The sequence below is a fragment of the Scyliorhinus torazame genome, chromosome 11, assembly GCF_047496885.1.
Source record: "Scyliorhinus torazame isolate Kashiwa2021f chromosome 11, sScyTor2.1, whole genome shotgun sequence".
Classification (NCBI taxonomy): Eukaryota; Metazoa; Chordata; class Chondrichthyes; order Carcharhiniformes; family Scyliorhinidae; genus Scyliorhinus; species Scyliorhinus torazame.
The window spans coordinates 198,809,502-198,822,368 of record NC_092717.1 but is presented as its reverse complement, the minus strand read 5'-3'; the positions used below and the strand labels follow the sequence as shown (position 1 = coordinate 198,822,368).

At 46.9% G+C, this 12,867-nt stretch overlaps 1 protein-coding gene across 1 annotated transcript in view; it reads right to left on the bottom strand.

Moving 5' to 3' along the window:
* tg (thyroglobulin) overlaps positions 1-12,867 on the bottom strand; it is a 613,433-nt gene that overhangs the window by 436,728 nt on the left and 163,838 nt on the right. The window contains exon 26 of the mRNA XM_072468601.1: positions 11,060-11,168. Coding sequence (XP_072324702.1) covers positions 11,060-11,168 — 109 coding nt within the window. The remainder of the gene's footprint in view (positions 1-11,059; positions 11,169-12,867) is intronic.

The window sequence follows — 12,867 nt, the reverse complement described above, 5'->3', positions numbered from 1 at the left end:
ACGGCCTCCTTCTGCACTGTAAATTCCATGATTCTATCGTTTTTCACAGGATCTTAATACTGGATTTCCTTACCTTCCCGAATTTCTCTAACTACCTGCAGTTGTTAAAAGTTGAGCTTGTTGTCACATAGTTACCACTAACTGATATACTCCGTGTTCTCCCTTACCCAGTAACACTGGGTAGTGTCCAGCACTGAGAGTCTTATTGCTTCATGTAGGTCTCAATTTTAAAGAAAAAATGTTGCGAGCATGCAGCCAAACGCTGCAAAAGCATCCTCTGCCAAAAATAACCAGACTATCGAAAGGACACCTCAGTTGTTTTTGGATTTCACTTTACCCATGTCCATTTTTTTCTGTTATTAGTATAAACATTCCTAGCATAACCACTGAGACATTACTTCCACTCTGTTTCCTGACAAGAATGTTTTTGCTTGTTTGAAGGGATGCATCAAAAATATAAATGTTCCTAATTTTGAAATGTTCAAGCAGCAAAGCACTTCTCATGATCCAAGTGCAAGTTGGTCCTTTCTTATTATTCTAAGCACTCGCGCATGGCGAGCAGAAACATTTTTTATTGATAACTACTTCACACAAACAACTAGATCCTTGCGAGACAACCAATCGAAAGGAAGTTGTCCACAGATCTGTGCAGGTCACACGATTACAACAGTGGGTAATGGTTTTCGAGAGGCCGACGAGAAAGGAGAGAAAACATCTATAAATACTTATTCTCCGCCCTCAAAAGGACTAAAACCATGTTCACGGTCTGTTGAGGCTATATTTTGATTTAACATGTAAGAAGTCTTAAAACACCAGGTTAAAGTCCAACAGGTTTATTTGGAATAATTAGCTTTCGGAGCGTGGCTCTTTCATCACTCACCTGAGAGAGGTAGGGTGCCCTTTCGGAGAAATAGGGTATCCTTTTGGAAAGGTCAAATGCCCTTAGGGATTGTTTAAAGTAAACACGAAAATATGTAAAAAGTGAATGAACTTGTTGGAATTATCAAGATTTCGAGGCATTTAAATCTCCAAGCTCTTCAATTTACATATAAAAACAGCCCGCTTCAACTGACTGCAATTTCACTGAGGGTTATCCATCATGTTCCATGATGATTCCATAACCTATCATTAAATGGTTAGCACTGTTGCTTCATAGCATCAGGGACCCGGGTTCGATTCCAGGCTTGGATCACTGTCCGTGCGGAGTCTGCACATTTTCCCCGTGTCTGTGTGGGTTTCATCTGGGTGCTCCAGTTTCCTCCCACAAGACCAAAATGACGTGCCGTTAGGTGAAGGATATTTTGAATTCTCCCTCAGCTACCCGAACAGGGCTGGAGTGTGGCAACTAGGAGATTTTTACAGTGACTTTATTGCAGTGTTATTGTAAACTTACTTGCGACACTAATAAATATTATTATTATCATCACAGTGGGAAGGAGATTTCACAATTTAATTGATAGATCCAAATCTTTGATGTGGTGCTATGGATATAAATGTGTGTTTTCATAAAGGATTAAGTTCTAGAAGGAATTTCACTGCATTGCATTGGTTTCTTTTAAATCAAGGAGAGTGATTTATTAAACTGGTGAAGTTATAATAGACACTTACAGGGCAGCACAGTGGCACAGTTGTTAACACTGCTGCCTCACGGTGCCTGAAACCCGGGTTCAATCCCGGCCCTGGGTCATTGCCATTGTGGAGTTTGCACATTCTCCTTGTGTCTGCATGGGTCTCACCCCCACAACCCAATGATGTACAGGATAGATGGATTGACCACGCTAAATTGCCCCTTAATTGGAAAATAAAAGAATTGGATATTCAATTTTATTTTATTACAATAGACACTTCGGAGTTTATTTTATTTCATCTCAGAATGGCTCCTGAGGTCTATCCATGGTGGATATTGGGTAAGTTGGCATGGACATTGTAAGGGCAAAGGATAGTGGGTCGGGATATAGGTTGGCATGAGTTGGTAGTGTTGGCAAACGGGATATAAAGGCAGAGGGTAGAGTGGTAAGGTTGACATGGAGGATACGAGGGGCCATTGGGGTACATGAAGGGACATGTGTTGGCAGGGAGGACTTGGGCTATGGAAGATAGGTGGGAGGAACAAGCTGACATGGGTTGGCATGGATAGGGTGCAGGGAGTTTGAGTGGAGTAAGGTGTGAGGACTAGAGGGCTGTTTTTACCTTTATTGTATTTTTCACATCTTGGGCAAAAGCAAATTTCCTTCTGCACCCTAAAGCTCTCATGGCTGCCTCTGCACTGTTTCTGGGGTTAACGAGTCTGACTCAGGGTGACATCACCCTCGCCCCAGGAATGAAAATCTGACCACCTGGGGTATTTTCTCCTGAGTCGGGTTTGTGAGGCCTGGAAGTTTCTCAACTCTATGCTTGCGGTTCAGGGGCAAAAACACAGCGCTCTGTCTCCATTCATAATGCCCAGGATCTCATATGTTTCATGAACTGCTTCATTAACCCATCCTGCCACCTTCAAAGATTTTTTCACAAAACCCCCCAGGTTTTCTGTTCTTTTGCCCCCTTTAAAATTGGGAGCTGTGGCCTTTCTCACAGTTTTCCGCAGGTGGACAATTAGCGTGAGTTCATAACATCCCACTTGTGATCAGACAATGGCATTGACTGGTGTTACTGTTTGTCCAGATACATAATGTCTGGAATATTTTGAGAATGGCTCATTTATTTGCCAGCTGTGGTAATATCCAAAAGATGTCATCTGCACTATGACGCCGTCTGGCTGACCATACAGCGAGCCTTTGTACTCTAATTAGGAAAATGAAGCAGAAACTTGCCATTCTGCACTCAACCATCACAACTCCTCGACAATGTTTACATTTTCATTCCACCAAGAAAATCTCATCCCACTTTTAGCAAATGCTAATTTGAGGAAATATGGATCAACCCATAAGAAAACCTGATTGGAAGAGTGTGGAATAGTGAAGCATGTGGGTGTCAAAGGGTTGGAAATGTTCTTGTATTCAGAGACAAGGCTGAGTGAGATGGAATTGAGGGGGTGGTGAGAAAATGGGTAAGAGGGTTTATACAGAGCGAGATGTTGGTGAAGGGAGTGAAATCGCATGAAAAAGGATCTGTTCTGCAGGTTTTAAAGGCACGCAGCCTGCTGGAATCAGGGCATTTTGATGAAGAGTGCAGGAGAGCATGCCAGGAGCAACATCAGGCATACCAAAAAATGAGGTGTCGACCTGGTGAAGCTACAACACAGGACTACTTGTGTGTGCCAAACAGCATAAGCAGCAAGTAATAGACAGAGCTAAACGATCCCAAAACCAATGGATCAGATCTAAGCTCTACAGTCCTGCCACATCCAGCCGTGAATGGTGGTGGACAATTAAACAACTCATTGGAGGAGGTGGCTCCACAAATATCCCCATCCTCAATGATGGAGGAGCCCAGCACATCTGTGCAAAATACAAGGCTGAGGCATTGGACACAATCTTCAACCAGAAGTGCCAAGTGGATGATCCATCTCGGTCTCCTCCGGAGGTCCCCAGCACCACAGATGTCAGTCTTCAGCCTATACGATTCACTCCACGTGATATCAAGAAATGACTGAAGGCACTGGATTCTGCAAAGGCTATGGGCCCTGACAATATTCCGGCAATAATACTGAAGATTTGTGCTCCAGAACTTACCACACCCCTAGCCAAGCTGTTCCAGTACAGCTACAACACAGGCATCTACCCGGCAATGTTGCCCAGGTGTGTCCTATACACAGGAAACAGGAAAAATCTAACCCAGCCAATTACTGCCCTATCAGACTACTCTCCATCAGCAAAACGATGGAAGGAGTCATCAACGGTGCTATCAAGCGGCACTTACTCAGCAATAACCGGTTCATGGATACTCAGTTTGGGTTCCGCCAGGGCCTCATTACAGCCTTGGTACCTGCCCTGGTACAGCCTTGCTTCAAACATGGACAAAAGACCTGAATGCCAGAGATGAGGTGTGAGTGACTGCCCTTGACATCAAGGTAGCATTTGACCGAGTATAGCATCAAGGAGCCTGAGCTAACCTGGAGTCAATGGGATTCAGAGGGACAACTCTCCACTGATTGGAGTCACACCTGGCACAAAGGAAGATGGTTGTGGTGGTTGGATGTTAATCATCTCAGCTCCAGGACGTCACTCAGGATAGTGCTGGACTAGCCATATTAATACTATGGCTACCAGGGCAGGTCAAAGGCTAGGAATCCCATGGCAAGTAACTCACCTCCTGACCCCCCAAAGCCAATGGAGCAGAGCTCCTCAGGGCGGGGAGAGATGGGGAGCCATTTTTAAATGGCGGCCCAATCACCCGCCGCCCCAACAGGATCCCCAGGCCCTCCCAATGCTCCAGCTCATCGGCTAGGGAGTCCACGGGCCCTCCGCACCTGACCTCACATGGGCAAGGCACTCTGGGTCCGATCACCGGAGGGGGGCAAAATGCCACCTGGGCACTTTGGCACTGCTTTTGAATTTTTGACCAACTCCCTACTCCACAAATCCCGGGAGCATACAACCGCTGCCTGCCACTGGGTGTGCGCCAGTGATGGCGGGATGAGGCCCTTACATGGGCATTTATTACTCCAGCCTTAATCGGGAAAGTGGCAGGAAGGAGACAGGTTGTCCACCTGGCACCCTCCCACCTGCTTAAATACACGCTGATCTACAAACCCATCCCCGGGGTGAGGGCATTAAATTCCATCTATAAAGTCTGTCAGTTGATGTTTCAGGATTGGGAGGCTCCTTTTGGATTGGAAGTTTATACAGGTCAACAACAGGGCAGCACGGTGGCGCAGTGGGTTAGCCCTGCTGCCTCACAGCGCCAAAGTACCAGGTTCGATCCCGGCTCTGGGTCACTGTCCGTGTGGAGTTTGCACATTCTCCCCGTGTTTGCGTGGGTTTTGCCCCCACAACCCAAAGATGTGCAGGGTAGTGTAGCCACTTAAAATGGCCAACTCCCGATTTAAAATGGCGAATGGCAAAGGCTGATGGGAAAGTCAGCCAACAGGACAAAAACGAGCAGCTGCAGGTTGACTGTCTATTTACCTCTGGAAAGGCCAGACAAGATCGAAACCAGCAACCATCAGCACAACAAAACACCAGCCATCAGCATACTAATGAGCAATCCCCGGGAACATTTAGACACATAAAGCAAAACCTGACTCTTCGGCGCCAGCAGAAGCCGACACAAAAGGAGGTGAACGACCACCTCAAGACCACCCATCGATCAGGGAACCGCTCCAGCATTGGAGAGAATCGAACCAAGTGATTGGGACAAAGTCCAATCACTTGGGACCAGGTACAGGATCCGCCCCAAAAGGCGGGAAGCCCCTGGGAACTATAAGAATTGAGCCCCAAGTTCAAATCACACGTGGTTCAAACATGGACAGGGCAGCACGGTAGCATTGTGGATAGCACAATTGCTTCACAGCTCCAGGGTCCCAGGGTCCAGGGTCCCAGGTTCGATTCCGGCTTGGGTCACTGTCTGTGCAGAGTCTGCACATCCTCCCCGTGTGTGCGTGGGTTTCCTCCGGGTGCCCCGGTTTCCTCCCACAGTCAAATTCAAATTGGTACCATCACCACCAAGCACCCTGTAGTTTTAGTTGACCTGCCCCACACAGCAGAACACATTCTGGGAATTGATTTCATGAATTCCCATAATCTTTCATTCGATCCTGTCAACCAGTGTGTCTGGAAGATGGCAAAATCCGCAAGAGCCCCCGCAACACTCAACATAGGAGAGTACGCGAACAAAATTAGCGCAGTAGGCGAATTCTGGTTCAACCCGACCACGCTTAGTACGGACAAGCAGGTTAGGGCAGTTCTGTAAAAGAACAGGGCAGCATTCGCGATCCACAAGCACGACTGTGGATGGATGACTAGCTCCGTACAAATAACAGGACCTGACCCTAGACCCCCAAAACAGTATGGATTTCCCCAAGACGCAGAGGGAAAAATCTCCAAGGTAATAGAAAGCATATTAGAGCAGGGCGTACTTAGATCAGTAGCCTCCACTAATAACGCCCCGATTTGGCCAGTGAGAAAGCCCGATGGATCATGGCGACTGACCATCGATTACCGGGAACTCAGCAAAATCACCCCCGCAGCAGCCCCCACAGTAGCCACAAGTCCCGAGACCATGCTCAAGCAGGGACTCAATTCCCGATTCTTTACGGTTTTGGACGTCAGTAATGGATTTACATAGAATTTACAGTGCAGAAGGAGGCCATTCGGCCCATCGAGTCTGCACCGGCTCTTGGAAAGAGCACCCCAAGGTCAACACCTCCACCCTATCCCCATAACCCAGTAACCTCACCCAACCCTAAGGGCAATTTTGGACACTAAGGGCAATTAATCATGGTCAATCCACCTAACCTGCACATCTTTGGACTGTGGGAGGAAACCGGAGCAACCGGAGGAAACCCACGCACACACGGGGAGGATGTGCAGACTCCGCACAGACAGTGACCCAAGCCGGAATCGAACCTGGGACCCTGGAGCTGTGAAGCAATTGTGCTATCCACAGTGCTACCATGCTGCCCTGATTCTGGTCCATTCCATTGGCAAAGGCGTGCCAGTACAAATCTGCCTTCACCTTTAAAGCACAGCAGTACACGTGGACATGCCTGCCACACGGCTTCCACAACTCCCCCTCCATTTTCCACCGACAGCTGGCAAATGCTTTAGCCAAATTCTCTCGCCCCGAATGTCTGGTTCAGTACGTAGTCGACCTACTACTGCAGACAGACACCAAGGAAGAGCACATTGAGCTTCTGTCTGAACTCCTGGAACTCTTACACTCAATCGGTTGTAAAGTCAACCCCAAAAAGGCCCAGATTTTGGAAGAAAAGGTGATATATTTGGGAACAATTATCACACATGGTAAACGCGTGATCGAGCATAAAAGAATTGACTCGATCGCTAAATTGCCCCTTCCCCAGAACGTTTCAGCACTCCGGTCGCTTTTAGGACTGGTAGGCTACTGCCGAAACCACATTGACGGTTTCGCCAGCAAGGCAGCACCCCTCTCAGACCTCCTAAAGAAAGGAGCCCCCTGGGAATGGCTTCCGCAGCATACGGATGCTGTGGACTCTTTAAAACAGGCACTCATAGCAGCCCCCGCACTACAAGTTCCAGACCCGCTTTCCCCTTGCGCCATAGAGGTAGCGACCACAGACCGCACCCTTCGGCCGTGCTCCTCCAGAATTTTAGATGCTGTGGAGCAGGGATTTTCAGCCTGTAAGAGGCACCTGCTCACAGTATTTTGGGCTGTGCAGTATTTTTCATATATTACCGGACTGAACCCCATTACAATTCTCACCGAACACACCCCCACCCAACCTTTACTGGACAGATGACTCAAGGACGGTACAAAAACCCCACCACCGACCACTGAACCACACTGACGACCCCGATTTGGTCCCCACACAACTAGACACCAACTCTTGGCACCGAGATAACTCGTTCCGACTCGTCCGCAACGACGAGAGCGACCCCACCTCACACCATGCAGCCCTTTCAGCCCTGATACATTCAAGAGTTTGGCACCCGGGAGAAGGTGATGACCTTGGGTCTGACTCCCAAACCGAGAACCCCTTTGCGACCCTGTTCGCATCCGAGAACTGGGGTGTCCAGATGATGTTTTAAAAGGAACCGCTTGGGAGAAGTGATGTCCTTTCTGATGGAACCTGCAGAATGTTTCATGTTGTTTGTAAGTTTGTTACATGTTGTATGTCAGACAGGAAAACATTTTTTCACTGCCCCACGCCTATTCGGCCGAAACCTCTGAGAGCTTGTCCGCACTCCTTTTCAGCAGAAACCTCTGAGGACTTTCCTACAGAGACTCACTATTGCCAGACACTAGTTCAGCGGAACTAGCTTGTCTGCAGAGACTGGTTAAGGAACCAGACGCCCGTTCATAACTGCCCTTCTGGTTCAAAGGCAGAACCACTACGGCAGCCCACCACGATGACTACATTTCTTGCCCGTTCTTGTCGGTTGCTCAGGCAGTGGAGAAACGGCTTGGGACCCACCCTGCCTGGGACCCCGCCCTCTGGTCAACTTCGCTCGGGTAGGAGAGACACGGCATTGGTAGCCGTCCTACCCGGGGACCCCATCCAACTCTTACCCGTCGCGGCCCATACGCACCTCATTTTGGCACTTTTCGTTCAAAAAGTTTTGTTTTGTTTTAGGTGACCTTTAGGTTGCCAACCACATGCTATTTACATCCTGAAACATTTGGATGGTAAATTGCACAGTCTGCGAGACGGCTCGCACTGGTTCATTATTTGGAAGTGTGTCTTGTCCTAAAATTCGATTTTTGAAAAAAAATGAGGGAGTCACACAAAGTGACCAATTATAAAGGGAGTAATTGGCACTACAGGACAGACACACTATCGTACGGGATATTAAACAAAGATAGTTACAGACACTGTGCTTGTTTCCACAGAACTCCAGAAGCTCCAGGACCGGAGAAGAGAAGAAAGAAAAGGAAAGAGAAGAGCCGTGAGAACTTCCTTCACATGGATCAGCATCATCTTTATGGACATTTGGTTGCACGTGAACGCGAACCCCATGACTTCAAGCCCCCCAGCCGTTAATGTTTCACTTCCCCACAGTACTCAGAGCCCAGTCACCAGTGACACCACATCATCTTGGTGTGCCAGGTTTCTAACCTGGTACTCCCTGTCATATGTAATAGAAACCTTACTGGTATTAGTAATACTCTGCTGCATAGTGCAGACTATGCGTCTACGGAAATGGAGAAGGAGAGCCTACCGCGCTCGAACCCCAGTATATAGGATCAGATCCCTTATTTTCGGATACGACCAGACCCCCGACCCCCGCGATCTATAATAAAGTGCATTCACTTGCTTTTATTGTAAATAAATAAATGTAAAGAACTGTTCATGAGCAAATTGTACGATCCTCAGCTTGACTGCCAAGCCAGGAAGACTGATGTATAAACTGCTATGATTTTGTTGTATGGTTGAGGAAGTTAGGATAATGAAATGTTTAAGTGAGTGTAGTGTATTAAGAATAGTTAGAGGTTCCCAGTTTATTGTTTTGTAATGCCTGTCACTGTTTGACATAGCGCCCTTAGAATTGTTAGTTAAAAATTGTTTGCATAGCTATGGTCAGTGCAGAGGCCATGAAGGAAGTGCCCCCCCCCCCCCCACCCACCCAGGTCAGGGAATGGAAAACAACATAGTTATGTGATCCTTCACGCTTCGCGTTAGGATCACAAGAAGGGATTGTAGCCACTTAAAATGGCCAACTCCCGATTTAAAATGGCGAACGGCAAAGGCTGATGGGAAAGTCAGCCAACAGGACAAAAATGAGCAGCTGCAGGTTGACTGTGTATTTACCTCTGGAAAGGTCAGACAAGATCGATACCAGCAACCATCAGCACAACAAAACACCAGCCATCTGCATACTAATGAGCAATCCCCGGGAACAATGAGCAACATTTAGACACATAAAGCAAAACCAGACTCTTCGGCACCAGCAGAAGCCTACACAAAAGGAGGTGAACGACCACCTCAAGACCGCCCATCGATCAATGAACCGCTCCAGCATTGGAGAGAATCAAACCAAGTGATTGGGACAAAGTCCAATCACTTGGGACCAGGTACAGGGTCTGCTCTGAAAGGCGGGAAGCCCCTGGGGACTATAAGAATTGAGCCCCAAGTTCAAATCACGCTCTTCCAGCTGTCTCCCAGCTCACTTCCATTGCTTGCAGCTCTTCTTCTTCGGCTCGCTTCCAGCTCTCTTCACTCGCTCTTCACTCTTCAACAGCCGCTCAAAACTGTAAGTCTTACTTCAACGCTCGCTACGAGATAGGCGCTCCTAGCTACCAATCTGTACCAACTTCGAATCCCGCAGGCTCAGATCCCGAACGAAAGGCCGTTCGTTTCCCTGACCTGGTGGGCCAGTTCCAAGTTAAGTATTGGCCTGTTAGCTGTAGAAGTAGCTTAGACGTAGAATTTGTACATGAGTAGTGATTACTGTGTATAATAAATGTGCTTTGATTTAAATCTTACTAAGCGGTGTATTGGATTATTGATCTTTACTCGGACTTGAACCACATGGCGGTATCATAAAGATACCTGGCGACGCAAGAGCAAAGGTGATAAAACAGAGCAATTAAACTAAGGCAAAGTTAGCACCAGTAGGTGGATTGGCCACGCTAAATTGCCCCTTAATTGGAAAAAAATTAATTGGGTACTCTGAATTTATTTTTAAAAATACAGGTCTACAACATCAAATAAATTGCGAGTATTTCCAGCTTTTTCTGGTTTTGTTTTCAAATTGCCAGCACATTCAGTATTTTATTTCTTGTACAGATAATAATAATAAAATAATCTTTTACTGTCACAAGTACGCTTACATTAACACTGCAATAAAGTTCCTGTGAAAAGCCCCTAGAATAATGGTAACGTAATATACAGTATATTCCATTCAAGGGATTCACGGAATATCAGAAGCCGTGACAACAAAAGCTGTTGGAGAAATCCACCAATTCCGGGCAGAATAATAATGAGTCTGTGATTATTTTTGACTGTCAACTTGCTGAATATGCATTTATATTCCTTGTTAGTTTGATAGATGCAAGTCGGTTCGCTCAGTTGGCAGGACTGCTGGTTTGTGACGCAGAGCAATACCAACAGCGCGAGTTCAATTCCCATACTGGCTGAGGTAACCGTGAAGGCCCTACCTTCTCAACCTTGTCCCTCACCGTATGTGTGATGACCCTAGGGTTAAATCACGACCAGTCAGCTCTCTCTCAAAGGGAGAACAGCCTATGGTCCTTTGGCACTATGGCGACTTTCACATTCACCTTATCCCCTGTATTGACTAGCAATGTAAGATGACTCACATTTGGGTGGTACATTCTTTTTGCTTTATTATTACACAATGTTTAGACTTGTTCCGATTTTTTTTTCATTCTAGAAAATTAAAAAAGTTTACAGCTCTTGCATTAAAATGTGTCCTCACCTACAGATGGCCCATTTCCATTTAATTCTCATAAAACTCACCTTTCTTCCTGTAGACGCTCAGATCCCGCTCACCACCACCGCTGATTCTGAGCTGGCAACTAATCCCTTCATATTTGGCTGTAGCTGAATTTCCCAGGAATCCTTGACTCTATAAACAGAATAAGATACAGATAGAATAAGGATCAGCAAGCAAGTTGAATTACAAACAGTATATGCGAGTCATCAATAAGCATTGCTCTTTAGGGTTTTGGCCAAGGGATGTCTCGGATCGTGTTTTCGGGATCCTTAAGGGGGAGGGGGAGCAGCCCCAAGTCGTGGTCCACATAGGCACCAATGACATAGGTAGGAAAAGGGATAGGGATGTAAGGCAGGAATTCAGGGAGCGAGGGTGGAAACTTAGATCTAGAACAAACAGAGTTATTATCTCTGGATTGTTACCCGTGCCACATGCTAGCGAGACGAGGAATAGGCAGAGAGAGCAGTTGAACATGTGGCTACAGGGATGGTGCAGGAGGGAGGGTTTCAGATACCTGGATAATTGGGGCTCATTCTGGGGTAGGTGGGACCTCTACAAACAGGATGGTCTACACCTGGACCGGAGGGGTACCAATATCCTGGGGGGGGAAATTTGCTAATGCTCTTCGGGAGGGTTTAAACTAGTTCAGCAGGGAGTTGGGAATCTGAATTGATGCTCCAGTATACAGGAGGTTGAGAGGAGTGAGGTCATGAGTAAGGTTTCAAAGTTGCAGGAGTGTACCGGCAGGCAGCAAGGTGATTTAAAGTGTGTCTACTTCAATGCCAGGAGCATCCGGAATAAAATGGGTGAACTTGCGGCATGGGTTGGTACCTGGGACTTCGATGTTGTGGCCATTTCGGAGACATGGATTGAGCAGGGACAGGAATGGTTGTTGCAGGTGCCGGGGTTTAGATATTTCAGTAAGCTCAGGGAAGGTGGTAAAAGAGGGGGAGGGGTGGCATTGTTAGTCAAGGACAGTATTACGGTGGCAGAAAGGACGTTTGATGAGGACTCGTCTACTGAGGTAGTATGGGCTGAGGTTAGAAACAGGAAAGGAGAGGTCACCCTGTTAGGAGTTTTTTATAGGCCTCTGAAAAGTACCAGAGATGTAGAGGAAAGGATTGCAAAGATAATTCTGGATAGGAGCGAAAGTAACAGGGTAGTTCTTATGGGGGACTTTAACTTTCCAAATATTGACTGGAAACGCTATAGTTCAAGTACTTTAGAAGGGTCCGTTTTTGTCCAATGTGTGCAGGAGGGTTTCCTGACACAGAATGTAGATAGGTCAACGAGAGGCGAGGCCATATTGGATTTGGTACTGGGTAATGAACCAGGACAGGTGTTAGATTTGGAGGTAGGTGAGCACTTTGGTGATAGTGACCACAATTCGATTATGTTTACTTTAGTGATGGAAAGGGATAGGTATATACCGCAGGGCAAGAGTTATATCTGGGGGAAAGGCAATTACGATGCGATGATGCAAGACTTAGGATGTATCGGATGGGGGGGGGGGGAACTGCAGGGGTGAGCACAAGTGAAATGTGGAGCTTGTTCAAGGAACAGCTACTGCATGTCCTTGATAAGTATGTATCTGTCAGGCAGGGAGGAAATGGTCAAGCGAGGGAACCGTGGTTTACTAAAGTAGTTGAATCACTTGTCAAGAGGAAGAAGGAGGCTTATGGAAAGATGAGACGTGAAGGTTCAGTTAGGGCGCTCGAGAGTTACATGTTAGCTAGGGAGGACCTAAAGAGAGAGCTAAGAAGAGCCAGGAGGGGACATGAGAAGTCTTTGGCAGGTAGAATCAAGGATAACCCTAAAGCTTTCTCTCGAT